Source organism: Pogoniulus pusillus, chromosome 3 (genome assembly GCF_015220805.1).
Source record: "Pogoniulus pusillus isolate bPogPus1 chromosome 3, bPogPus1.pri, whole genome shotgun sequence".
NCBI lineage: Eukaryota > Metazoa > Chordata > Aves > Piciformes > Lybiidae > Pogoniulus > Pogoniulus pusillus.
The window spans coordinates 15,140,401-15,166,784 of record NC_087266.1 but is presented as its reverse complement, the minus strand read 5'-3'; the positions used below and the strand labels follow the sequence as shown (position 1 = coordinate 15,166,784).

At 42.1% G+C, this 26,384-nt stretch overlaps 2 protein-coding genes across 3 annotated transcripts; both read left to right on the top strand.

Moving 5' to 3' along the window:
- The first annotated feature begins 864 nt into the window (after nucleotides 1-864).
- On the top strand, nucleotides 865-8,337 carry LOC135173645 (stromelysin-1-like). Its single transcript, XM_064140707.1, has 10 exons — nucleotides 865-1,005; nucleotides 1,119-1,363; nucleotides 1,817-1,965; nucleotides 2,071-2,202; nucleotides 3,016-3,177; nucleotides 4,225-4,444; nucleotides 5,577-5,710; nucleotides 6,769-6,928; nucleotides 7,794-7,897; nucleotides 8,009-8,337. Exons 1-10 carry the CDS (start codon nucleotides 901-903, stop codon nucleotides 8,107-8,109), a joined length of 1,512 nt encoding a protein of 503 aa, XP_063996777.1. The 5' UTR covers nucleotides 865-900; the 3' UTR covers nucleotides 8,110-8,337.
- A 6,960-nt stretch (nucleotides 8,338-15,297) lies between these two features.
- On the top strand, nucleotides 15,298-25,167 carry LOC135173637 (stromelysin-1-like). Of its 2 annotated transcripts, none has more exons than XM_064140686.1 (10): nucleotides 15,298-15,405; nucleotides 16,253-16,494; nucleotides 16,585-16,733; nucleotides 17,717-17,842; nucleotides 18,394-18,555; nucleotides 18,703-18,859; nucleotides 19,898-20,031; nucleotides 21,397-21,556; nucleotides 23,700-23,800; nucleotides 24,859-25,167. In XM_064140686.1, exons 1-10 carry the CDS (start codon nucleotides 15,298-15,300, stop codon nucleotides 24,957-24,959), a joined length of 1,440 nt encoding a protein of 479 aa, XP_063996756.1. In that variant the 3' UTR covers nucleotides 24,960-25,167. The 2 variants fall into 2 exon arrangements, with proteins under 2 accessions (XP_063996756.1, XP_063996765.1); XM_064140695.1 differs by having other exon boundaries at nucleotides 15,304-15,405; nucleotides 24,886-25,167.
- The last annotated feature ends 1,217 nt before the right edge of the window (nucleotides 25,168-26,384 follow it).

The window sequence follows — 26,384 nt, the reverse complement described above, 5'->3', positions numbered from 1 at the left end:
AGGCTGAGGGAGCTGGGGTTGTTTAGCCTGGAGAAGAGGAGGCTCGGGGGTGACCTCATTGCTGTCTACAACTACCTAAAGGGAGGCTGTAGCCAGGTGGGGGTTGATCTCTTCTGCCAGGCAGCCAGCAACAGAACAAGGGGACACAGTCTCAAGCTGTTCCAGGGAAGGTATAGGCTGGATATTAGGAGGAAGTTCTTCACAGAGAGAGTGATTTGTCATTGGAATGGGCTGCCCAGGGAGGTGGTGGAGGCACCGTCCCTGTGAGCATTCAAGAAAAGCCTAGCTGAAGCACTTAGTGCCATGGTCTAGTTGACTGGATAGGGCCAGGTTGATAGGTTGGACTGGATGATCTTGGAGGTCTCTTCCAACCTGCTTGATTCTAAAATTATCATTATCAAGATGGCCTAAAGAACATGGTGAGGATCTGCAGAGGTGCCACGCTGAGAAAACTGAGGGGCAGTTTCTGGAGATCTCTCACCATGTGCTGCAAGGAGTTACAGATAGTCGTCCCTCAAAAAGAGCTGGATTGCTTTAGCACCTCTGAAAAATGAAGGGACTTTTATCCAGACGATCAATTGTATCTTTAGATACTTCTGAGTTTAAAATACTGGTTCGGTTTTGGAATGAATTAAAAAGAAAACCCACAATAAAATACTGGCCAATAACATGATTGTGAAATCAGGGGCTTTTGGGCAAGGTAAACTCATGTGTTAGCTTGCTTCTAAAGCTAAATTTGTTTTCTGTTTCTGTGTGAAATCAGAGGATGTTATAGAGTGAGTCATGCGGTTATTGACTTTAGCAAGCACACAAGTGGTATAAATAGAGAAACACTAGAAAGCCTTGAAGAGAAGAGACTGAGAAGCCTTCTAGCAAGAGCTGATAGAACAGGGAGGCAAGATGAAGACAAAGGCCATAGCTTTCCTTGGGTCACTATATGTTGCATGCTCTTGTGCTTTCCCAGTGGTTCCAGAAAAAGAAAAAGAAGAAATACAGTTTGCTAAGGTAAGGACTACATATTGAGCTGAGCTTATTGAGGGAGTAAAAGTGCTGATGTACTCACTGCATATAAAAAAAGGCACCTGTGTTCTAGACTGTTGCATTTTCTTCCCTACCAGCAATACCTGGAAAATTTTTATGATTTCAAAGAAGGAAAAAGTTCTCTTTTTAAAGCAAAGGATCTCAATCCCATGAGTGATAAAATCAGAGAAATGCAGTCGTTCTTTGGGCTGGAAGTGACCGGGGAGCTGAATCATAAGACGCTGGACATGATGAAGAAGCCTAGATGTGGAATACCAGATGTCCGCTCATACAGCACCTTCCCACTGAGTCCCAGGTGGAAAAAAGAAGATGTGACTTATCGGTAAAGTATAGTAGAATGTGTTTCTCTGTGCAGCACAGGGGAGATTTGTGAATCCCAGGCCAGCAGGTTCTTGATCATTTATTCCCGTATTTCTCCACATAAAAGCCTCCTTCAGGATAAGAGGACCATTAATGTGGGGACTACTGACTTCACTACTCCTATCCTGTGCTTTAGGCTTCCAAACAGTGATGAAAATACCAAAATAGGAGTTTATATTTGTTAACAACCTACTAAATGATACACTCAGTGGATAGAAGGGATAGGGTTAAGATAGTTAGGATCTCTGAAAGATGTGAAAGAAAATTTCCCCTGTGTAAAAAAATAAATTGAAAATAATCAACCTAAGAGGCATAAATAGTAATGACCATAGATTAAAATTATTTGATCTTGCTACTATGTAGCCCACACACATGTAATCTGCTTACTTTTGACTCCTTTCTTCTTATTTCACAGGATTTTGAACTACACTCCAGACATGTTACAAGCTGATGTAGAGGAGGCAATTGCAAGAGCCTTCCAGCTCTGGAGCAGTGTCACCCCTTTGAGATTCACCAGGGTCTACAGTGGTCAAGCAGATATAATGATCTCCTTTTCATCTGGATGTAAGAGGACTTCTTTGATTTGGAATGATAAGTATTTGTCAGTTTTTTCTTACAGAGGTGATGAAAAGCATCACATTTTTCTCCCTCTTTTTTTTTTTTCTTTAGTTCACGGTGATTTCTATTCCTTTGATGGTCCAGGAGGAACTCTGGCTCATGCTTATCCTCCAGGTAGTGGGATAGGAGGAGATGCTCACTTTGATGAAGATGAAAACTGGACCAAATTTACTACCTCTAATGGTAGGTAACTTCAAACCTTGCATTGTCTGTTTTTATTAGTCAGTATTGTCTTGAAGACACTGTAATGTCACAGATCCCATGGCAGTAGTTCCAGTATTCACTGAGATATAAAGTTTAAGTGCAGTATAGTAAAATTATTCTGCATATTTTGGGCTGCAGTCCTATCAGTCCCCTGAAGGTAATGCACTGCCTGTAATTACAGACCCAGTGATAAAAATGAGATTAGCATGAAACAGCAATACTGGACAATAACGAGATTGTAAGGCAGGGAATTTTCATCCTCAGATTAGAAGTTTTAATATTGAGCTTTTGTTTTTTATTTGCTTGGTTTTGTTAATTAAAGTCTTCACCTTCTTCAAAGATAAAAATCAAACCTCGAGTTTGTTGGTAAATATAATTAAATATAACAATGACATGTACTGGATTCCAGCAATATCCAGAGATGATGTTACATGTTACTGGTCTTTGTGAAGTAGTTACCAAGTGAATTCCATGTCATTTATAATTCTCAACATCTGACCAGATGACTGAAATGTTCTTACCCAGTTTTCATTCATTGTTGACGTTAAAGAAACTTTGATTCTTCCTTGGCATGGAAACTTCTGCAACATGAGTAAAAACTGTGAGAAATAAATGTTTATAGTTCAAAACTCATCTTTCCTCCAGGATTCCAGAGGAGCTCTTACTTGAAGCATAGATTTTGCTGGTTTATTAAGACTCTGAATCATCATACCTGAGAGGATGGCACTTTTATCCCACTGTCATGCAGGAAACTGATGTAGTGTTTAATTCTTTGTGTTGGACTTCTTTTAGGATACAACTTGTTTCTTGTTGCTGCTCATGAGCTGGGCCACTCACTAGGTCTTGGTCATTCCAATGTCTTTGGTGCTTTGATGTATCCTATATATATGGCCAGGGATACAAGGGACTACAAGCTTCCTCAGGATGACATTGATGGCATTCAAGCTCTCTATGGTAAGCAAGAAGCATAATCTTTGGTGCACAATGGATACACACAGCTAAAATGTACTGAATTTTCTACTGCAAGAAGGATATTGAAGTTTAATTTCCTGATGTTATTTGAGGCAAATGTCTTGGTTTGTTTATGGCTAAAAGTCTACAACTGCAAAGTAGAATCTGTGCACTGCATCCACACTAGTGAGTCAAAAGACCCAAGAACCTTTCTCCAGTGTTCAGTTTTGGGCAGCACAACACAAGAAAGATATGGAGGTGCTGGAGTGGGTCCAGAGGAGGGCAATGAACCTGAGGAAGGGCTTAGAGAATAAATCTTACAAGGAGTGAGGGAGGGAGCTGGAGATGATGATTACTTTGAAAAAAAGGAGACTGAGGGGAGACAGTTACCTGAAAGGAAGTTGCGAAGAGGCTGCTGCTGATCTCTTCTCACAGGTTAATTGGAGAATGGCCTCAAGCTGAGACTGGGGAGGTTTTGATTGGACATTAAGAAAAAAAATTTGATGGAGAGAGTGGTCAGGCACTGGAATGAGCTGTCCAGGGAGGTGGTGGAGTCACCAACCCTGAATGTGTTAAAGGGTCATTTGGATGTGGTGCTTAGCAATATGGTTTAAGGTGAATCTTCTTGTAGAGTAGGGTTATAGGTTGGACTTGGTGATCCTGAGGGTCTTTTCCAACTTGGATGTTTCTGTGATTCTGTGAACAGCCCGTGTCAGTAGTATTAAACTCTTACCTTCCATAAAAGAGCATTCACAGGCACAGCCATCTTTTGGACATGATTTTTGCTCTACATTAACTCTTGAGTACATACAGTGAGACACTAGTGGCTTGTCAAGGCACAAAAAAATGCCAGGGACCATTTTAACAGTCATCAGCATGCATAGCTAAGTTAAATTGCTCAGAAATTTTCCATGACATTAATTTACTAGCTGAATTTGCACCTTAAGAAAACTACACGTTTGTCTCCCTATCTACATCTAGCTCCTGAAGCTCTGCATTATGAACCACTCTAATTCACCTCCTGATTCTACTCTTACTTATTTCCCAAAGGACACCCCAAGGAATCTGCTGCACTTCCAACAAAAGTTTTTCCTCCACAAGAACCAACGGAAATGCCACCTGCAGAAGCAACAACTGAAATGCCGCCCTGGGAAGAACCAACAAAAACAACACCCTCCAAAACCCCCATAAGACCAAAGGACTGTGACCCTCATTTGAGTTTTGATGCTATCACCACTCTCCGTGGGGAAACACTGTTCTTCAAAGGGAGGTAAGTTCTTTCATTTCTACCATCACTTTTTCATCAGTTCAAGGATTTCATCTTTCCTTGGTTGCAAAGGAAGATATCTCGTTCTAAAAACACTAAGGCAATTTTACACAGTTCTACTAGGTCAGCTGGGCTGAGTGGGTAATGTGGCTTACTGACAGATCACTAAAAGATGTTAAGCCATCATATGTTATCACCCATGTCTGTTAAAACTGTGCAAGGCCAAATGTCAGCCTGCAGCTGTGTTGCATGCAGCCCCATTCTTTTCACACTTTCCTATATGTGGTCCAGGCAGACTGTGGTCCAGTCCTTGGTGACTTTTGATGGCACTCTGGCCTAGGAATTCACAGTGCACTGCTGCCCAGTAATGTCTGTAGGGAGACCCTGCTATTACAGGTGTCCACTTTTGGGCGCTCTTTGACTACTGAGTAGTGTATTGTTGGCTCAGCACATCTGCCCTGGCAGAGAAGAAGCACCTGGAGGCCCAGGGTTTCACCCACTTCTTGGGTTGGTAATGGGGTTTGGTTGAAAAAGCTTCTTTTGATGATATGAGTCTGATTTTCCTTCTAAAATACCTGATAAAAAAATTGTAGCTTAAAAATTTAGCAATTTTTAGGAAGGGGGCATAAGGCAGGACCAATTGCTCCTTAAACTGCATTTTAACATATTTCTCAAGAGTGCTCATCTGCAACAGACTAAAATTAAGAACACAGCTGTGCCTACCTGCACGGGGTATGGTGAAGAGAAAGCTTCAATTCTCAGCACTACAAAAAACATCACATGCTGTCTTGGGTGAGCCACCAGTATGCCAGTGGAGAGATCTACAAGGCCACCAGATCCAGGTGTCCCTGGCTGAGCTGAGGAGTTGGACGAGATGACCTCCAGAGGTCCCTTCCAACCTCAACCATTTCGTGGCCCCAGAACAAACCACAGTACAGGGCTAATGTCTTCGAGACAGAAGACAAAGTGAAAGTAGGGCCAGGTGAAGCACTGCATCCCCAGAGGGGTGATATCTCTTCCTGATAGGGAGGACTGGCTCCAGCACCCAGACAGCAGGAATTAAAGTACATTTCTAGGCTACTGATTTTCCAGTGAAATACAAAAAGTGAAGCACTGCTGTTTTCATTTCTATCAGCTACGTCTGGCGCCTAAGTCCATACTTCTCAGAAATCGAGCACGACACCATCGCTTCCTTCTGGCCATCACTGGTTGCTGGCTTTAATGCTGCTTATGAGGTTGACAAGAGGGACAGAGTGCTGTTTTTTAAAGGTATTTCTCAATCCTTTTTATGGATGACTAATGTCATGAAAGTACTACTAATGTTATGTAATAATAATGAGAGTAGTATTACACTAATTCTAATACCACTAGAAGATGTTCTGAATATTTAAATTCAATTTTGAAAACACAGTTACGGTCATTAACTAACACTGCTTCACAACAGCCCTCTACAATATGCTGTTAGCATAGGATCATCATAGAATGGCATATGTTGGAAGGGACCTTAGCTATCTTCTGCTCCAACCTCCCCTCCATGAGTAGTGATGCCTCTCAACTAGACTCAGCTGCCCAAGGCCTCATCCAACCTGGCCTTGATCACCTCCAGATAGGAGGCATCCACAACCTTTCTGGGCAACCTGTTCTGAGTCTGACCACCTTGTATTGAAGAACTTCCTCCTAAGATCCAGTCTAAACTTACCCTCTCTCTCAGCTTAATACCATTCCTACTGTGAGACACCCTTATGAAAATTCCCTCTCCAGCCTTCCTGTAAGATCCTTTCCTCTTCTTCTGTCAGTAAGAGAGAAGATAGCTCAGACAAAAGAGATTGCATATGTTATTTAAATACATTTTAAAAGATGCCAACCACACCTAGAAATACATTGAGTTTAAACTGATGAGTGTACAATATTCTAGCTACTGTAAGTAATGAAAAATCCAACAGCTCTGAAATACTTGAAATCATGCTCTAGAGGGTCATGCTCTCAGCTGAAGGTATGTGATATTTGGTGGCATTTACAGTACAGAAATCTCTGAGGCTTTGATGAAAAGGAGCTCAGCCTCCCCAGGAACTATAGTATCAGTCAGAGTTAGAAGGGGCCACAAGGATCATCTAGTTCCAACCCCCCTGCCATGGGCAGGGACACTCTACCCTAGATCGTCCTGGCCAGAGCCCCGTCTAGCCTGGCCTTAAACACCTCCAACCATGGGGCCTCAACCACCTCCCTGGGCAACCCATTCCAGGCTCTCACCACTCTCACGGTGAAGAACTTCCTTCTCACGTCCAGCCTGAATCACTGCTGACTGACTTTTTCTGGGTTTCCTACAGATAACCACTACTGGGCTGTCAGTGGCTACAACATAGAGCAAGGCTTCCCTAAGCCTATTCAGAACCTGGGCTTCCCCAGCAGTGTCAGGAAAATTGATGCAGCTGTTCATGATGAGAGTACCAAGAAAACCTATTTCTTTGTGGGCCACAAGTACTGGAGGTAAGGCTCACTCCTCCTTTGTACATCAGATAATCAGCATAGCTTTTAAAATGAAAAAATATTTTAATACTTGTGTTGTAACTTCATGGTCTCTTGTTGTCATCCTGCTCAGCCAGTACAAAGCTGAAACTCAGGGGAAATTATTTATTTTCATAGAACAAAGCCTGTAATGCCTGAGATGAAGGCAACACCCATTTACTTTTCTTAGTCTGTGATTAACAGACAAAAGGGATTCATTAATTCTTTAGGAAGCATGAACTTAGAATAAAAAGAATAATGTAAATAGACTTTGTCATGTATCCATTCAGTAGCTATTAAAGGGCAGAATTGCTCTCTGAAACTTATAAATAAGAAATTTATCAAGACAGTTATGGAAGGAGATGAAATATTTACTTTCTAAGAAACAAGCTAGCTAAGCATTAGTGTTAGCCCTAACAATCTGTAATAATATGTGGAAAAAGTATTATTACACCAGAAGTTTACATTCCACTCATGCAACCACTTCCATAGACTGGCCGCTGTAGAATTAAAACATTAAATTTGAGTGATTATTCAGTTTATTGCTGAGTACAAGTCCCCATTCAGCTTTATTATCAATCTCAGGGGATGGAAGAGGCTATTTAGTCTAATATTGTCTAATTTATTGTCTAAAATATTAGACAAGTAGCCTAATTTAGTCTAATATTTACATATTTAGGCCACTAAATATGTAAATATTCATACAGCCATGGTTCAGGCAGACCACGGAAGCTTGCTCTTAGTGGACTTTCAGCCAAGAGTGGGCTTATTTAGGAAAAATTCCACCTGGTTTTGACATTGATCATCACATGTTTGCTTCTTGGTTTAATGCAATATTTTTGTTTAGTTTCAATGAAAACACTCAGTCAATGGAAAGAGGATATCCAAGAAAAATAGCAGCTGACTTCCAAGGCATTGGCCACTCAGTTGATGCTGCCCTTCAGAAAAATGGTAAATAAATTTAAATATAGTTTCAAACAAAGCAAAAGAAAAAAGAAAGAAAAAAAAGACATCTGTTTCCAATATTTAAATACATTAAATGTTTTGTCCTTCCAACTCTAGGACTTTTCTACTTTTTCCATGGAGCAAATCAGTATGAGGTGGACATCAAGAGCAAGAAAGTCATCCGTATGATGAAGAGCAACAGCTGGTTTAATTGCTAACAATGTTAACTGATGCTGCAGGGCTGTGCTTGTGCCAGAAATATTTTTTCATGCTCCTTGGTTATAAACAATATCATTCACATGTTACTGTGCATCTGAAATGACAGCCTTTAATCATTTTAACTTAAAACCTTCAAATTTTAAAACTTAATGTACAGTTTTAATTTATTTTCTTTTCCAAGTATTTATTAATCAATCTTGTTTTGAATAATAAAGTATAAAATAGCAGTATTTGTGTGTTCTGCTTCAGTCCACTGGAAGCAAAGCATGCAGGGAGGTGGTGGAGGCACCGTCCCTGGAGGTCTTCAATAAAAGACTGGATGAGGCACTTAGTGCCATGGTCTAGTTGACTGGATAGGGCTGGGTGATAGGTTGGCCTGGATGATCTTGGAGGTCTCTTCCAACCTGCTTGATTCTATGATTCCATGATTCTATGATTCTATGATTCTATCTGCTGTAACCATACACAAGTCTGAATGGCACCAGAAACCCACGGCTATTTTTCACAGGGCTGTTTGAGGGGAACTTAAAGGGAAGCAGAAGGAGGTGGACAGTTTAGGCAGACAGTAAGAAATTAGCTGAGAAGCAAAGGAGGGACATTAAGACACTGAGGAACAGCATGAGGGAGGCAGAAGAGGTAGAAGATCCTGTGCAATGCTGTGAAAAGGGCTATGGAAAGACTGGAGGCTGTAGCCTCACGTGGCATGGCCCCACTGCATTAGGATAGAGAGGTCAGGGTAGGGATTGGGAGGTAGATGGTAGATGCTGGTAGATGGAAAACATGGCAATGAGCTGAGAGAATCTAGAGCTCAGTGTTTGTGTGGATGTTTTTGGTGGTCAGAGTTTCTGGTATAGCAGGACACATGTGACTGGAGACAAGAGTTAAGTGTGCAGTTTGGGGATGGAGGCAGTATGCAGGCAGTGAGGGAAGTGATGGAGGATAGAATCCCAGGGAAACAAGAGATTACTCTTTCTGAGCTGTGACCATGTGCCTTGGGAATGGAGTCATAGCTGATGGTCCAGCTTGCAACACTGGACAAGAAATCACTGACAAGAACCACTTTCCAGAGCAAACAAGTAAAAAAAATTTAAAAAGAAACAAACCCTCACATTTTCATGCAACTACTAAAGACAAATCTTCCATAGGAAGTATGGTGAGCCACAGTCAGAAGCACCTGTGCTTCTTCTGGTCACCTTATTTGGGTTCCACTCACAGTCACTGACTGCAACTTAAACATCCCTTGTGCTGAAAGAAAGCTTGGCTTCTTACTCTAACTTTAGTCGAGACATTTAATTCCATCTCTCACAACACTGCCCTGCTGATATGATGGCACAAGGAAGTCAACTCATCCTCACTCTTCCTCTTTAACAGAACTGGCAAAAGCAGCAAGAGGGGATGGGAACAGCTGATGAAGATGCTCTCCCAGCTACCACAGTTCAAATCCCATTGGGCAGCCATGAGATTTGTCCCTTGCACAGGGTAGATCTCTTAGACATCTCACCAAAACAGCTACTAGCATCTGCTATACCATCCATGGGGCCTAGGGGAAGTGTATCCATTTAGTGTATTCAAGATCTGTTGTCCCACTATCTAAGCAGACAAGGCCAAGGACAGGCAGTTGAGATGCTGCCATATCTGACCTTGGAGAACCTCTTCTTTGCCATGTTCTGCTCACCATGTGTGCTTTGTACCATGCTAGGGAAGTATTGATCACTGCTAAAGCAAGGCCTAAAACCAGCCTAGGTGAGAATATGTGCCCTGCAACCCAGGAGAGCTAAGTTGGGACTGAACAGCTCAGCATTGCCAGAAGAGCAGTGGTATACCACAATGAAGTCATGAACTGACAAGTGGATGAGCTCACCTGGCAGCAGTCCAAGCAGTGCAGAGACACAGCAAAGCTGGTGTTGCCCCAACACCTCCCAGTATCTTTCTCAAGAGCTTGTGTGTGTACACAGCCTGACCAGAAGAAACTTCAGCCCAAGGACTTTTGATGCCTCCAGGGTTAGGCAGGGCACATCTGAGTACTGCTTGTACATCACTAATGGAGTTAATTCTTTATGACTTTAAATGTACCTAGACACTTTGATGTCCTAACTAGATATCTTCTTGTATATGAAGGCTACCTTCAGAAATCAGGCCTTTTGGCTCTGGCTGTTGACTGAGACTTGAAAGTGGTTAAGGAGAAACAGAAACAAAAACATTCCTGCAATGGTGAAGCCAAATACGTATGATGTTTATGATGGTTCAGCTTGGCCGTTATATTAACTCATTTCTCTTACATATGGCTGGTATTGATTTTTAGTTTTGATCTCAAGGAAACAACTAAATTAAAATACTCCTCCCTCCAAGTATTAATTAGCTAAAACTGCTAGTATCTGAAAATTTAATTATATTTACTTGTGTGGAGGAGAATCTAGAAAGTGTCCTGCATTTTGATCTAACCTGAACCATAGATGGAAGACATCATGGCATGGATTTCACCTGTACAAGGGGACTGGTGAAATGTGGTAAGCATAAGCACTTTTTGCCTCAAATATTGCCTCAAATATTCCTCTCACTTTAAACCCAAAACTGTAAACCATTTTTTTTCTTTTGAGAGATGGGGGAAAGAATCAACCCAAACTTTACTCAATGAAAAGCACTATTTGTATATAATTATGTCTTCACAAGCACCAAAAGTGTGGGTGAAGAGAGTGCTAATGGTATCAAAGCAACCAGAAATCAGTTGACCATAGACCAGAAATGGTCTATATTAAGAGAAAAAAGAAAATCAAATCCAACAGAGAAAAAAAACAACCAAATAAACAAAAAAAATGCAGCCCTCTATGTACTAAATCCTGTCTCCATACAAATGACAGGGAGCGAGGAGGAGTATGTAACAAAAACTCTTATCTAGTAGAGGAAAAGAGATTTCACTGTTCTGGCAGCTCTGGAAGTTGCTACAGCACTTTCTTTGTATGGATTTTAAAGCAGCAGTGGTTCTGCCATTGTATAGAGATGTTTATTTGACAGGGTTTGACCCTGGACATCACCACTACTTTAGTCCCCCAAATACTAGGAATTTAATTTCTTGGCCTGTCTCCCATTGCCGGCAATGGGAAGAGACAGTGGCACCAGCATTAAGGAGTTAACAGAAATGTGCTTTGTACTGGACTCCCCTATAAAATAAATCAGCGTGTGAAGGAAAACATCTCCACCTCTGGGATCGTCCTTTTCAGTTTTATGTGATGGAACAACAAACAAAATATGGCAGAGGACTGGGGAAGCAGCATCACCTCCCCAGGTCACAGCTTAAGCCTGTACACACAGTTTTGATGTCACTGCATGACTCAGGGGTTTCAGAGCAGTAGTATTTAAGAATATTGCACTCAAATTCTATTTCAAAAAGTATTTTAAGTTCCCATTTCATTCAGCATAGATGACAGAGTGCAGACCCTGATTTGCTGGACCAGATGATTTTTTGAATGTCAGCCCCTGACATTCTACCATTCTATGATTATTTTAATGTCTTAAATTTTAGCAATGATAGAACATTACTTTTTCATTTGGAGAAAGCACTGCAACTCCTGCCAAATGGTATAATAATATATAATTCAGATGGATTTGAAAACAGGAGTCTTGGAAGTACCTGTCTACACTTAGTGAGCAAGAGATTTATTGTAACCAGGGTTTTATTGTAACACAAATGATTGCTGGAATTAAAGGACTTTCAGATGCCAGCAGGGGAATTTTGTCCATTAACATAATTTCAACTAGTCACACGCTGTGGATATGAATCTTCTCTGGATTTTGAGACCAGGCAAGCAAAAACAGAGATCCTCAAAAACCTCCACTGCTCAACTGTTGTCCCAGCCCAGCCTCTCGCATATGAAAACTCAGGCAAAAATGTCTTAACTTCTCTGACAGTTTAACAGGGTCCTTACAGAGCATTAGCTGTGTGAGCTTGTAATAGTGCATGCTAACACAAAAATGCCTGGAAAGGAAGTAAAAGGAGTTGGGGTAGCATTTGGCCTTCCAGCACTACAGTCACACGTGCTGGGCATTTCTAAATGTTATGGCAAAGCAATGGCTCCAGACCTGGACATCCAGCAGACCAGTTATAAGCACTCACCTTGCAAATGAAAGACTGGTTTAGTCTCACTGGTAGCAGCTGCCATATATTACTTTTTTGGAAGGGAAATTAACATATTGTGCAGAACTCTTTGGAGATGTGACCAGAATCTTCTGGATTTCCTCTTCCTGGCCAGATTTTCAAAGTAGTTACTCCACTTGCAGAGGAAATTTGGAAATAAATGTCTAATGTTGCTCTCTGTGCCTGGGATTTAAGATCTTTCTGGGCAGGTTTTGTGTACACCTCAAGGCTCTACTCATAGGGACAGATAACACTGCCAGAAGCAAGGAGAAAGCAAAGAATTAAACTACCAGGAAGCTCTGAGTACTCAGCACTGGAGAGAAAGGATGACCTGTGTGCAAGCTGACTGGAACAGGAGAGCCTTGTCCATGAATCAGCATTGCCGTGCTGGAGACAGATGACTTACATAAAAGGCAGAACTAGGTCAAGCCTTCATCTTCATTAGCAGTATGACATTTTTGAGGCTACATTTGTGCAGCCAGGACTGAGGGTTTGCAGGGCAGCCAGGAAGGACATGCCAAAGGCGCTGAGTTAAGCACTGCTCACTGGCAGCACAGGCTGGAACTACAGTTTTGCATCTCAGAAGCTTCCTGTGCACAGACCTATTCTCCCACATTTTAGCCAGGGGTCCTACACTGCTTCTAGAGTCCAGCCTGGCCACAGGGTGCACAGAGCAGGGAGAGAGAGATTGTCAAGCTTTGTACAATTAAGCCCTTGCTCTTTGTGGAATATACCAATTTAATTGCATCCTGATAAGGCTCTGTGTGATGTTCTTCTACTTTTCTGTTACACTATGCATTCATTTCTAAACATATAAACTGCACAATAAACTTGCCAGGAAAAAGAGAGCAAATTTTAATACTTCTTGTCAGTGTTGCATGTCCTCATCAGTAAGTTTGCAGATGACACCAAGCTAGGAGCAGATGTGGATCTGTTGGAAGGTAGGAGAGCGCTGCAGAGGGACCTGGACAGGCTGGATGGGTGGGCAGAGGCCAATGGGATGAGATTTAACAAGGACAAGTGCAGGGTCCTACACTTTGGCCACAACAACCCCAAGCAGTGCTACAGGCTGGGGACAGAGTGGCTGGAGAGCAGCCAGGAAGAAAGGGACCTGGGGGTACTGGTAGATAGTAGGCTGAAGATGAGGCAGCAGTGTGCCCAGGTGGCCAAGAGAGCCAATGGCATCCTGGCCTGCATCAGGAACAGTGTGGCCAGTAGGACAAGGGAGGTTATTCTGCCCCCATACTCAGCACTGCTCAGGCCACACCTTGAGTACTGTGTCCAGTTCTGGGCCCCTCAATTCAAGAGAGATGTTGAGGTGCTGGAACATATCCAGAGAAGGGCAGCGAAGCTGGTGGGGGGCCTGGAACACAAATCCTATGAGGAGAGGCTGAGGGAGCTGGGCCTGTTTAGCCTGGAGAAGAGGAGGCTCAGGCACCTAAAACTACCTGAAAGGAGGCTGTAGCCAGATTGGGGTTGCTCTCTTCTCCCAGGCAACCAGCAACAGAACAAGGGGACACAGTCTCAAGTTGTGCCAGGGGAGGTCTATGCTGGATGTTAGGAGGAAGTTCTGCACAGAGTGATTGGCATTGGAATGGGCTGCCCAGGAATGTGGTGGAGTTGCCATCCCTGTAAGTGTTCAAGAAAAACCTGGATGAGGCACTTAGTGCCATGGTCTAGTTGGTTGGCTAGGGCTGGGGGATAGGTTGGACTGGATGATCTTGGAGGTCTCTTCCAACCTGGTTGATTCTATAATTCTATGCAGTTGATGTCCACAATGCATGCTGTGCTCTGGAGATCCTGCTGGTACCAAGAGAATGCTCTTTGACAGGAAAGAATTTCAATAAATATCTGAAGTTTACATTACATTTGTAATCTCCTTTCAGTTCTATTATCCTGCCAGCTCTGAAAGGTGATTTATTTCTCTGCACATGCAAGGTCCCAGTTGCCTGCAGTGCCACAGGTATGCCATAATTCCTGTGTCAGTGCCATGCAGAAGTCTTCACATAGAGAAGGCTGTCTTCCATGGTAGTAGATTTCTCTCTTCAGACTTCACCTATGCATCTGCTTTGTCCTCATTTTTGGCAGTGAGTGGAGGGTGTGATTGGGTGTGGAGAAAAACTGGATCCAACACTAGAGTAGATTTAATATTGAGTCTCAGCAGTTCTCACTACCAACTGCAGGTATGGAGAAGAGAGGAACTTCTCCTCTGACTAGGAAACCCATCAAAGACTTTGATCCAGAAGACTTGAGTGCTTTTTAAAGCTTATGTTAGGTATAAAAGAAGGAGACTGTGGAATGTGAAGTAACTAGGCATTTCTCTGAGAACATGGGCAACTACTGAACGAAAGTGGCACCGTGGCTCATTTTTTCTAGTGAGTTTAACTATGCTGTGAAAAGCTTTTAATTTCCTTGTGGCACTCACACATTTTCCTGGAAGTTTCGTCCAAATGAGAATTGTATCAAAACAAAACTGCATAAACAAACTACTGCTTCTTCAAACAGTTAACAGCATTTTACTTTTGAAGGGTTCTACTAAAGGGAAAGATGATAGTACTAAAAGAACCTTTGAAAGTGTGTGCTCCTGTACAAACAGCTACAAGGCAAAACTAGAAAACTGATTTTCTACTTGCAGTCTGCAGTCCTATAAACTTCTGCAAATGTTTTTTGCTTCAGGTACTTGAACAATCCATTTACAATCAATACAGACTTTGACTGAAAACCTTGAAGAGATATTCTATAAGTTTCAAGAGAGTAAGACTACATTTTAATAGCTAAAAGGTTATTTATCTTATTAAAAAGAGCTGCAGGGCTTTTATCTCCTCATTAATCATATTTCCGTGTTGCAAAACTTTGTGAAGGGTGGAACTGGACGAAAGACAGCACAAATATTCTTAATGGTAAGAACACTGTTTTGCTTATGTTCTGTTGCTACCTAGATATTGTGAGACTCAATGAGTCAGGGATTAGAAAGCTTTATAAAGCAAGTGAGTACTAGATGAAGGTGAAGTAGGTATGTGGTAGAGTACAAAGATTTTTCTAAAGACTAGTGAAAATGAGAATGGAGAGCCTCCCATTTCTCATGTTATTATGTGCAGCTTTATCTTGTGCTTTTCCTGCAGTTACAAGGCAGAAAAAAGAAGGTGACATGCAGCTTATCCAGGTGAGAAAGGCAAACCTCTGAGAAGATCTTTATCAACTGTTGAGCATTCATTGAGGTCTCCGGGGCTGGTATATAGCATTGAGGGGCTAGTTCTGCAAATTAGAGCAGAATAAACAATGAGTTTGAGTATTTCCCCAAATAGAGGGAGCTGCATTCTGTACCGTGATAACAAAGGTTTCTTTAACCATGATTCATTCTTTAGTTGTTTTCTCGGTTGGTTTTGTTTGCTTTGTTTTGTTTAGAGAACAATTAAAATTAATTATGCATTCACTTAGGTTTTGATTCTACTAGCAATTAAACTCATGAGCCTGCATGTTTGATTTGGAGTTCAGGTGGATATGTGTTTGTGTCTGTGACTTCTGGTGGTACAATACCTAACTCTTCATAAAACAAAGATGTTATTTTGTCTGAAATACTATATTTTTTTTAATATTACTGTAAAAAAAATGAGGGAAAGTGGGATGCTAGTGCTGAAATTTTGTATTCAGTCATGTGCTTCAAACAGCTTGTGCACTCTGAGTATCCCTAAATCCCAGGGTAAGTGGATGGTACATTACCCAAAAATAATCACTTTATTAGACAAATGCAAATTTTGATTGCATTCCGAGTGAACTGCAAGACATTTATAGTGATAATATACTGCAAAAAGCTATCACCAAGAGGAAAAACGAGCATGCAGGCTTTAACCAACTCTATTACCCATGCTTCTGTGGAAGAGAAAGAAAAGCAGCAAAGGTGTATGTCTGAAGTTGTGCTAGCATAATTTTTAATGAGCTTCAAAAGCAAACATCCTTGACTATCCTAAAATTTTAATGGTCTGGGTTTTTCCCCCTTTTCTTTCCCTTAGAAGTACCTGGAAAATTACTATGGCTTTAAGAAAGATGGAGAGTCTTTCATTTGGAAAGATAATAGTCAAATAACACAAAAAATAAAAGACCTGCAGGAATTCTTTGGGCTGGAGGTGACAGGGAAGCTGGATGCTGGAATTTTGGACCTGGTACGGGAACGTCGTTGTGGATTCCCTGACGTAGCTGCGTTCTCCGCCTTTGCAGGAGAGCCAAAATGGGCAAAACAAGTCCTGACATACAGGTAACCAAGCGGAATTCTTCATGCAAAGACAGTGCATTACACAGCATAAGCTGTAAGAAAACAGCTGATTTTCTACCTCATGTTTTACAGGATATTGAACTACACACCAGACCTGCATCCAGCAGATGTCAATGTAGCAATCAAGAAAGCATTAAGTGTCTGGAGCAGTGTAACCCCGCTGAAATTCATCAGGAAGGACAGTGGTGATGCAGACATAATGATCTCCTTTGCAGCCAGAGGTAAACTCTGTGCAGACAGCAAGAGTTATTGCAAAGTTACTGCCTGTGTGGAGCAGTTAGTCTGAAATGCTAATGATTTCTTCTCATAGATAGAATCATAAAACACCAAAATTCAGTGTTCAGTTAAGCAGACAGAAAAACACAGATCATGCTTAAGGATTTATGGCTGTAATTCTTGACAGTCTCTGGGGGAGGGTAGAGAGGCAGATGAAGAGAACTGAGAAAACAAATGTAATGAGCTGCCTGCAGTTTACTGGATTTATACCTAGCATGTACACAAACCACAAGAGCTTAAGGCTTGTTGGATACACCCAAAATCAGAGGAGTGTGAAGTGGGTAGCTCTAGTTGCAGTCCTGGGATTAGATATGTACTTTGTGTAAACTAAATAAATTTAGGCCAGTCTTAAGACTTGTATTTCTGGAACTGCCCTCAGGGTGGTCTTATTGACAGTCTCTGCACTGGACTCTTCTATTCAGCTCCTCTGTTCCCACTCAGGCATCCACTCATTGGGACTATGCAGAGTGTGCAGGCACTGCATGTAACTTCTATGTCCCTAAATCATTTTCTGTAGGCTACGCTCAAGGGCTTACAGTCTTTCCAAGGATCTTTCTTCTGCCATCATCATTTAAATTGCCAGCCAGGTTCAGATAGTCATTTGATAGCTGCTGGCATAGAGCTTTTAAACCTTTCACCTTATGAGCAAAGAAGGAAATGTATTTCAACATAAACCATGTTTTACCCTTCCCTTGAGGCAGCAGTATGAGAATGTTCACCTGTTTTGTGAGGAAGCCAACATTTCACTCCTCATGCATCAGTTCAAGTTTTCTGATGTTTTTCCTGTGGAAAAGAAAGCTTTTGGCAAGTCTGTGTGGAAGGGGAGTTTGAAAGTTTACAAGATCAGCAGGACACAGAGCTTTGTGCATGACTGAGACCATTTATTTCTGTAAGCCTCAGTCAGCTGTGTATGGGACTTAATTCTCAGGTCACAACGACTTCATCCCCTTTGATGGCCCAGGAGGGTCTGTTGCTCATGCCTATGCACCTGGCAAGGACTTTGGTGGAGATGCTCACTTTGATGAGGATGAAACCTGGACCAAAACCACAGAGGGTAGGAAATTGTATTCTTTGAGCCCTTCATGAAGCAAGCTGTACATGATATATAGTTGCAATGTCTGTCTCAAATCTTTTTCAAGAATTGCTTAAAAATGGGACTGATTTAAGAGACTGATTGTGTAGATGGTTTCCATAGCTGTGAAAATCCTCTGAGCCTTCTGGTTTAAAAAGTTAAGGCCCCAGATGAACTTCTTCCATGGACTAGATGGAGATTTATTTGGGAAGTAATCAAAGGACCTGGCAGCTCCCTTTTCCCCACTCCTCTAACCTGCTTGTCTGTCCCAGTACAGTTGCATCACCCAGTTACATCCAGGGTCCTTCTTCCAGAGTGGCTTCTGCAGCCACTGTTTCCTTGTACTCTACCGTAATGATTTATTTATTTTCCTTTCTGACCAGAATTTCATCTCCAACTGAATTTCCTGTAACAGCTCCATTTACTTGGGCAAGCAGTTCTGAAATGTTCTGGTCTGTCCTATGTCTTTCATGTTTTCAGGACAAATTAAAAGTCACTGATGTCCTATGATGTCTTTTGTTTATTATTTCCAGGTATGAACTTGTTCTATGTTGCTGCCCATGAGTTTGGCCATTCTTTGGGACTTTTCCATTCCAAAGACCCCAACGCTCTGATGTACCCAGTGTACAGGAAATTTGACCCTTCGGTATTCCCTCTTCATCAGGATGATATTAATGGCATTCAGTACCTCTATGGTAATAACTCACAATTGTTAATTAACCAGTCCTTATAATTTTAAAGACTTTGGAATACCTTTCAGTGACATTTTTGTGTGTGTGTGCTGGATATACCTGAATGAATGAGTTCTCTTTTAAATTTCTTCCATAAACTCCTCCTTTTAGGACCATCTTCTAACACCCAGGATGAACAAACGGAATCCTCTGAGACAAAAGACCCAAATGAGTCAAAAGATCCTGTACTGCCAAACACTTGTGGCCCCAATTTAACTTTTGATGCTGTTACCACTTTCCGTGGAGAAATCATGTTCTTTAAAGACAAGTATGTCAGCTCTCTATCACTTTTAAATTATGCCCCACAGCATGGAAAAATATCTTCCCTCAGAATATCAACCTTTCTGGGCAGGAAGGTGAGAGAAGGAATCAGGATAAGAGATTCAAGGCAAAATCAAAGGAGTAGTGGAGAAATGAAAAGAGGAAGATCACCTTTGAAACAGAGCGTGCTGTGAACAGCATGGGGGAAAGATGGCTCATCTGAAATCAGGCTCCTTTCACCTTAGGCTGAAAGCAAGTCCCAAGTGTTTAGCATCTGGGAGAGTTCAGCTTTGGTGAAAGACACCGCCAACTCTGAGACAGCACCTTCCTTGCTGTCTTTGTTTTGAGAGATCTGAGGGATTACCAGTCCTGAGACCTGCTTGAAGATCCCTTGTAGTGGTGGTTTAGTCTAATCACAGAAGGAAAGGATGTTGGTTGAGGGCTGAACTCAGATAAATTGACTTGCTTCAGGGCATGACAGGCCAAAATCTTGAGAAGGGGTAAAAGAGTTGATCCCTCTCTTTTTCTTGTGGTGGGGCTGCACTTCCCCCTCTGCAGATATGCCCTAAAATCAGTGTTAGAGTTTCGATCTAGAGTTTGGAGTCTGCAGAGGCAGTAAAGTGCCCTAAAATCAATGCTAGAGTTTTGGTCTAGAGTTTGGAGTCTGCAGAGCCAGTAAAGTGTTATTTTGCTGAAGGTTCTCTTGTGCACTGGCCATTTCCCTAAGCTGGTGTTGGTGTCCCCAGGGTGGGGTTTCGTTGCCCAGACCTTACCCCATACCAGCCCAGTGAGCCAGGCCTTTCTGCGTAAGGGAAAATAACAACTGAGACAGAACTGCTCATCAGACCTATTTTAGATGGCTGCATCAAGATGAGAGGCATCCCACCATGGAAACAGTTTTCTTTCCATTGACATTACAGGGAGCTTAGTGTGACTAACTCAGGGTACACGGCTGGGTTTAGCCCTGGTTGCCATGATGTGGTTTCATGCATTTGTGTGTGTGAATGCCTTAATTGTTTGAAAACCTGTCCTGTATTTATGTAAGGCATTTTTGGCGCAAGCATCCTGCAGTCGGAACAGCTGCGTTTAATTTGGTATCTTCCTTCTGGCCACGTCTGCCACCTGGTGTTGATGCTGCCTATGAAATTCCTGAGGAAGACAAAATCTTCGTTTTTAAAGGTAAAAATTTCTTCTTCTTCTTCTTCTTCTTCTTCTTCTTCTTCTTCTTCTTCTTCTTCTTCTTCTTCTTCTTCTTCTTCTTCTTCTTCTTCTTCTTCTTCTTCTTCTTCTTCTTCTTCTTCTTCTTCTTCTTCTTCCTTTTGTTTCTTTTTTTCCTCATGTTGTCTTTTCAAGTAACCTAAAGAGTTTGTGCTGGGCTTAAAATATCCTTGAACTCTTTCTGCAAGATTTCACAAGAACCAACTAAACTGATGTCTTTCAATCACAGAGATAGAGAAGTGGGCAGGCTCAGCTAGAAGGAAGTTCTTCACCATGAGGGTGATTAGACACTGGAAGAGACTGCCCAGAGAGATGGTGAAAGCCCCATCCCTGAAGGTCTTTAAGGCCAGGCTGGATGAGGCTCTGATCTAGTGTGAGGTGTCCTTGCCCATGGCAGGGGGGTTGGAATTTGATGATCCCTGAAGTTCCTTCCAGGCCTGGCAATTCTATAATTCTATGATTCTAAAACAGAGATATCATCCAAGATAAGGAACAGGTGTCTTATTTTTGAACATGTGTCTTATTTTTTACTGTCAATGTAGAGAAATTTCATTCCCTAAGTTATGTGTCATTATTTTCCTTTCTTTTTCTTTTCTGGAAAATTGTGTGTTTAATTTAAAAATTGAAACACATACTTCTTGTGGAGGACTAACATAACTACAAAAGAAGCCTGGCATTTTGGGTTTCATGACACATGGTGCAAAAAGTCATTCTTGTCGGTTTTGGTCTCTGGAGCCAGTATGTAGAATGCTTTCGGGTAACTGCTGTCACCTCTCTGCATTTTCCCATTAACAAATTCGCTTGAGCATGTCCAGAGAAGGGCGATGAGGCTGGTGAGAGGCCTTGAGCACAGCCCTACGAGGAGAGGCTGAGGGAGCTGGGATTGTTTAGCCTGGAGAAGAGGAGGCTCAGGGGAGACCTTATTGCTGTCTACAACTACCTGAGGGGTGGTTGTGGCCAGGAGAAGGTTGCTCTCTTCTCTCAGGTGGCCAGCACCAGAACAAGAGGACACAGCCTCAAGCTACGTCAGGGGAGATTTAGGCTGGAGGTGAGGAGAAAGTTCTTCACTGAGAGAGTCATTGGACACTGGAATGGGCTGCCCGGGGAGGTGGTGGAGTCGCCGTCCCTGGAGCTGTTCAAGGCAGGACTGGACGTGGCACTTGGTGCCATGGTCTAGCCTTGAGCGGTGTGGTAAAGGGTTGGACTTGATGATCTGTGAGGTCTCTTCCAACCTTGGTGATACTGTGATACTGTTTTCATTAAAAGAGTTGTGGCATTCCCAGAATAAGTTGCTGATACCATGTTTTCCTCAACTTTCCTTCACAGGGAATGAATTCTGGGTTGTGAGAGGAGATACCATACTTCCTGGGTACCCCCAAAAACTCTACACTCTGGGCTTCTCAAAGGATGTTACCAAAATTGATGCGGCCTTTTATAATGGAAATGAGGGTAAAACATATTACTTCACAGTGGACAGATTTTGGAGGTAATATTTCCTGTGTTCCTTTCCTAAATAGAAGCAAACATCATCACATGATCGATATCCAGTCATGATTTGGGATGTATTAGTCACACTTGTTTGGTAATCTCTTTCACTGCCACAACTTGTTGTGGAAAAAACATTTGAAAGAGAGGTGAAACAGTGGCTTTAGCTTTCTTTTTAGTTGAATTAATTATTTAAGTTCTCTTATTTATTTCTTTGTATGTTTATTTACACTTAACTACCTTGGAAAAAGGATACCAAAATCAAACAAACATCCTACAGCTCCATCAATTCTCTCAGAAAATCAGTTAGAGCCTCACTATTCATAACTAAAAGATTTCTGTGGGGAAAGGAGAATCCACCTTTTTTTTCCAGCTACCTACAGATTATTTCATAAAGTTGCTTTTAAATACCATGTAAGGCAAAGATTTATCTGCTGGACATGGTTTCTGCTTCCTCTTTCCAATCAGGTTTTTGTTACAGGAGATGTGCTTCCAACAACTGAAGGAGGTCTTCCTTATAACAGCTTTATAGATGAATGGCACAAATTCTCTTCTTTCTGCCACCTCAATAGCCAAGCCATTGTGCTAGTTTGAAGCAGGCTAGAATGTTTTGGTGAGAACTAGATTACAGGCTGTGAAAGGACAACAATGGTGATGTCTACTTCACGCATAGGCTTGCTGAGATCTATAGGAACAAGAAATAAAAACATTAGATAACCACTCTCACTCAGACTGCTGGCTGAGCTGCATCTCTCTAACCTCACCCTTCATTTTGGACTCATCCACTTTACTTCCTAACCCCCTGGCCAAACCTCCATTCTTCCTTGGGATTGGGGTAAGGTTGAGAGGGGTAGGGAGAAGGTGAAGGGGTGGTTGAAGGCCCCTCCTGGGGACTCAGGTTTCTGGGAGGGGAGTTGTATTTCTGTATTACCTTTTACCTTGTATATTTCTGTCTATAAATGTATATACTGTAAATATCTGTTTGTATATTGTGATAGCTGTAAATATAAGCTTCATTCATATTTCCAGAGCCAGCTGAGTCTAGTCTGGGTGATTTTCCTAAGTCGGGGGGGGGGAGGGCAGGAGCACCCAAACCATCACAGTCATTGTACATAGAATCATAGAATCATAGAATCATAGAATCAACCAGGTTGGAAAAGACCTCCAAGATCATCCAGTCCAACCTAGCACCCAGCCCTAGCCAGTCAACTAGACCATGGTACCGAGTGCCTCATCCAGTCTCTTCTTGAACACCTCCAGGGACGGTGCCTCCACCACCTCCCTGGGCAGCCCATTCCAATGGCAAATCACTCTCTCTGTGAAGAACTTCCTCCTAACATCCAGTCTGTACCTACCCCAGCACAACTTGAGATGCAGAGATCATCCTGGAGCTATATAATTTGTTGGTTAAACAGAAGATAAGAATGACACATTGTAGTTCAAATTCTCACAGCAGTTTGTCTCATCATTCTCTTACCAAGAAAAGGTATCAGAAGCAAAATGCTTTCAGAAGCCTTCCTATTCCATCGTGAGCAGACAAACTGCATTTCACCAAAAATGTAATGGCCTGCTATAAATAAGTTAATTAAAACAAAGTAAATGAGACCTTAAGAAAAAAAAATTATTTTTCCTGATAAAAGATTCTTTACAAGGTACAAGAAGGCAATCTTTTTATCATCTTAGGAATCTGACTTACATTTGATATAGATTATCTACCTGTCCTTTAGGTGTAGCCCTATAGAAAAATGTTCTTAGCAGATTTGTGGTGATAGTTCAAAAATTAGGTATTATAGTACACATATCTTGAGATGATGTAAACAGAAGCAATCCTTTCAGCTAATAAAGTAATGACGATTTATGGCACGTCATGTCTGTCTCAATGCTACCTAAGTGCTACCTGAATGATACTGCCCAGGGAGGTGGTGGAGTCACCCTCTCTGGAGGTGTTCAAGAAAAGACTGGATGAGGCACTTAGTGCCATGGTCTAGTTGACTGGCTAGGGCTGGGGGATAGGTTGGACTGGATGATCTCGGAGGTCTCCTCCAACCTGCTTGATTCTATGATTCTATGAATGAGGACAGCAGAATTAATTATGAGTTGTTTGCAGTTTTCATTGACACTAGGTTGTTTACCATTTTTTTCAGTTATGATAAAAGAAGTCAGTCTATGGACAGGAAGCCCAAACTGATAAGAGATGTATTTCCAGGAATTACCGGGAAGGTCGATGCTGTTTTTCAACATGAAAGTGAGTAACTGTTCTTGATAAAATCTATGTGAAATGCTCAGGGTCACAGAGCTGGCAGCGCCTGGACGGAGAAAGGCAACTCAAAGTGCTGCTCATAGTCCTCAGGACGACCAACAAGACTCTGAAATAGTCATGTAACACTCATGTTTCACTTTTCCCCCTTGAAATACACTAATGATACAACTTTGGTGTCAGCTTCACTTTAGATGAGGCCAGCTGTAAGGGACAGATTGATAGTTACATGTTCATGCTGATGTGCACCTCACACCATGAAGAGCACCGTTCAATACAGTGGTAACTTAACAACGTAAGGTCTACCTGCTGTGAGCAAGGCTGTCACAGCCTGGCCCTCTGATGTAAAGTGGCACTGCTGCAAGAACAGCAATTGACGTTAGCTTCTGCTGAATGAAGGAGAGTGTTACTTAGACATCCACAAGGGCATGCTCGCCCATCCAAACGGCAGTTCAGTTGTTTCCTAGATGCTTATCTCCTGGTCACCAAAACCCATGCATGTTAACTGTTTCCCAGTGAATCTATCTATTACCTCCAAAACAAGTCTTACATGTGGTGCTGGGGACCCTTAACTGCAGCCCCAGAAGGGCAGTGTGGACACAGCTGCCCCAGGCTGTATCTCTCCTTCCCTACACAGCATCTGGCAGCAACCTAGCAAGCTTGTACCTGATTGCACCTTGCCATGCCCTGTGTCATATTCCAAGCTGTGCAACACCTACCCACAGGTGGCAAGACATACACCCTTCTGGAGGGTTTTGACACAGCTGTTGCACAACAGCAGGCATTTTAATCTTCAGAAACACACAGGATGCTTTTTTTAAGGTCACCATGGGATTCATTAAGTGCATTGTGCAGCATGCCCATGGCTGCCTCGCCATGGGAGGTGTCCCCATGCTACTGTGTACCATTTTACAGAGTTAACACCTGGGAGCAGATGCTCTAAGTGCATCCAAAGATTTCCTGAGCTCTTTCTGGATGTTGCTGAAGCATTCTAATCACTACACCTGCAATATAATAATTCATCTGGGTGTTTGGTTTCTCCTTAGATTTCCTTTATTTCTTCCTTGGAACAGAACAATTTGAGTATGACCCTGACAAGAAGAGAGTTACACGTCTCCTGAAGACCAGTTTCTGGTTTCCATGCTGAGAAAATGCATTCTGTAATGGTGTTGGAAAGAACACAATACTCTTGCACTAGAAACACTATGGAAGATGTGGGTAATTCAGTGTTAGTTGACCAGCCTCAACACCTGCACAATTTGTGTTTCTGTAAATAACAGAATGTTATCTAGCATGCTGTTGTGTATATATGTATGTAATTAACATCAGGATTGCTATTACCAAAGAATAATGCAATTTTCACTTTTTGATACAAGGTTGTGTCTTGTTTTGCCTTCCCCATAATTTTCTTTTCACTCTCCATGCTGTACATCAGCCTACTCAGAGCCCTACTAGCCAGGAGTCCATGAGGAAGAGTATTTCTGTTCCTAGAGCTGAGATTGTTTTCAACTAGGTTTAGATATTCCAAAGTTAAGCAAGATGGCTAATTGAATTTACTGCTCATAATTATGGAGACATAGACAGGACCTCAAGAGAGCAGTATCAGCCTGAAGTGGGATGGAAGTGCTCCTTTTCATTGCTAACTGTAGAGGCATCCTGATGAGCAGTTACATTACACAGACAATTATTGAAGGCTAAGGTTCAGTGTGATGAGTCCTAGCCTAAGATAATTATTGATTTATATGTGATTAAAGCCTCATCTTCACAAACACAGGGACAGAGGGGCACAGTAGCAGTGTCAATAGGTGAAGGTCTCATCGGGTCACAGTCTGAGATATCACTGCTGGGGTGAAAGGGATCAGTATCCAATGGGAGAGCATTTGGGGATTTTATAAGACTTAGTATGTCATGTTCAAAGGGTCCTGTGGGAATGTGTATTACTTAGGGGAAAGACCAAAGGTGGAGAAAGGGAATGATCAAGGTAGACTGGGGAGGAATAGATTTTGGAAAACAGAGGGATAAGTGGATTAAGGAAGCTGGTTACATATAAGTAGGCTGCAGGTCACTCTACATTTTTAGCCATGCTCTCCAACTGTCTTCACAGTAAAACACATCTTATGTGTGGGTGAGTTCTACCTGTTTTGGTGAATTTCAAGTGGGATTCACTGCTGGATAAGTTAAAAGGTCTGAGTAGCAGCAATTGAAGCTACATGACTCATAAATTAATGGATACATGAGGTATGGGGGCAGCTACTAAGAGGACTGATTGCCTCAGCCTGGCTGCTGAGGGCGTCCACACTATATTTCCATCACAGAATCACAGAATGTCAGGGGCTGGAAGGGACCTCAAAAGATCATTTAGTCCAACCACCCTGCCAGAGCAGGATCATCTATACCAGATCACACAGGAACACATCCAGGTGGGTTTCAAATATCTCCAGAGAGAGAGAATCCACAACAACCCTGGACAGCCTGTTCCAGTTCTCTGTCATACTCATAGTGAAAAATTTCCTTCACATGTTTACATGAAGTTTCCTATGCCTCAACTTCCACCCATTGCCCCTTGCGCTGT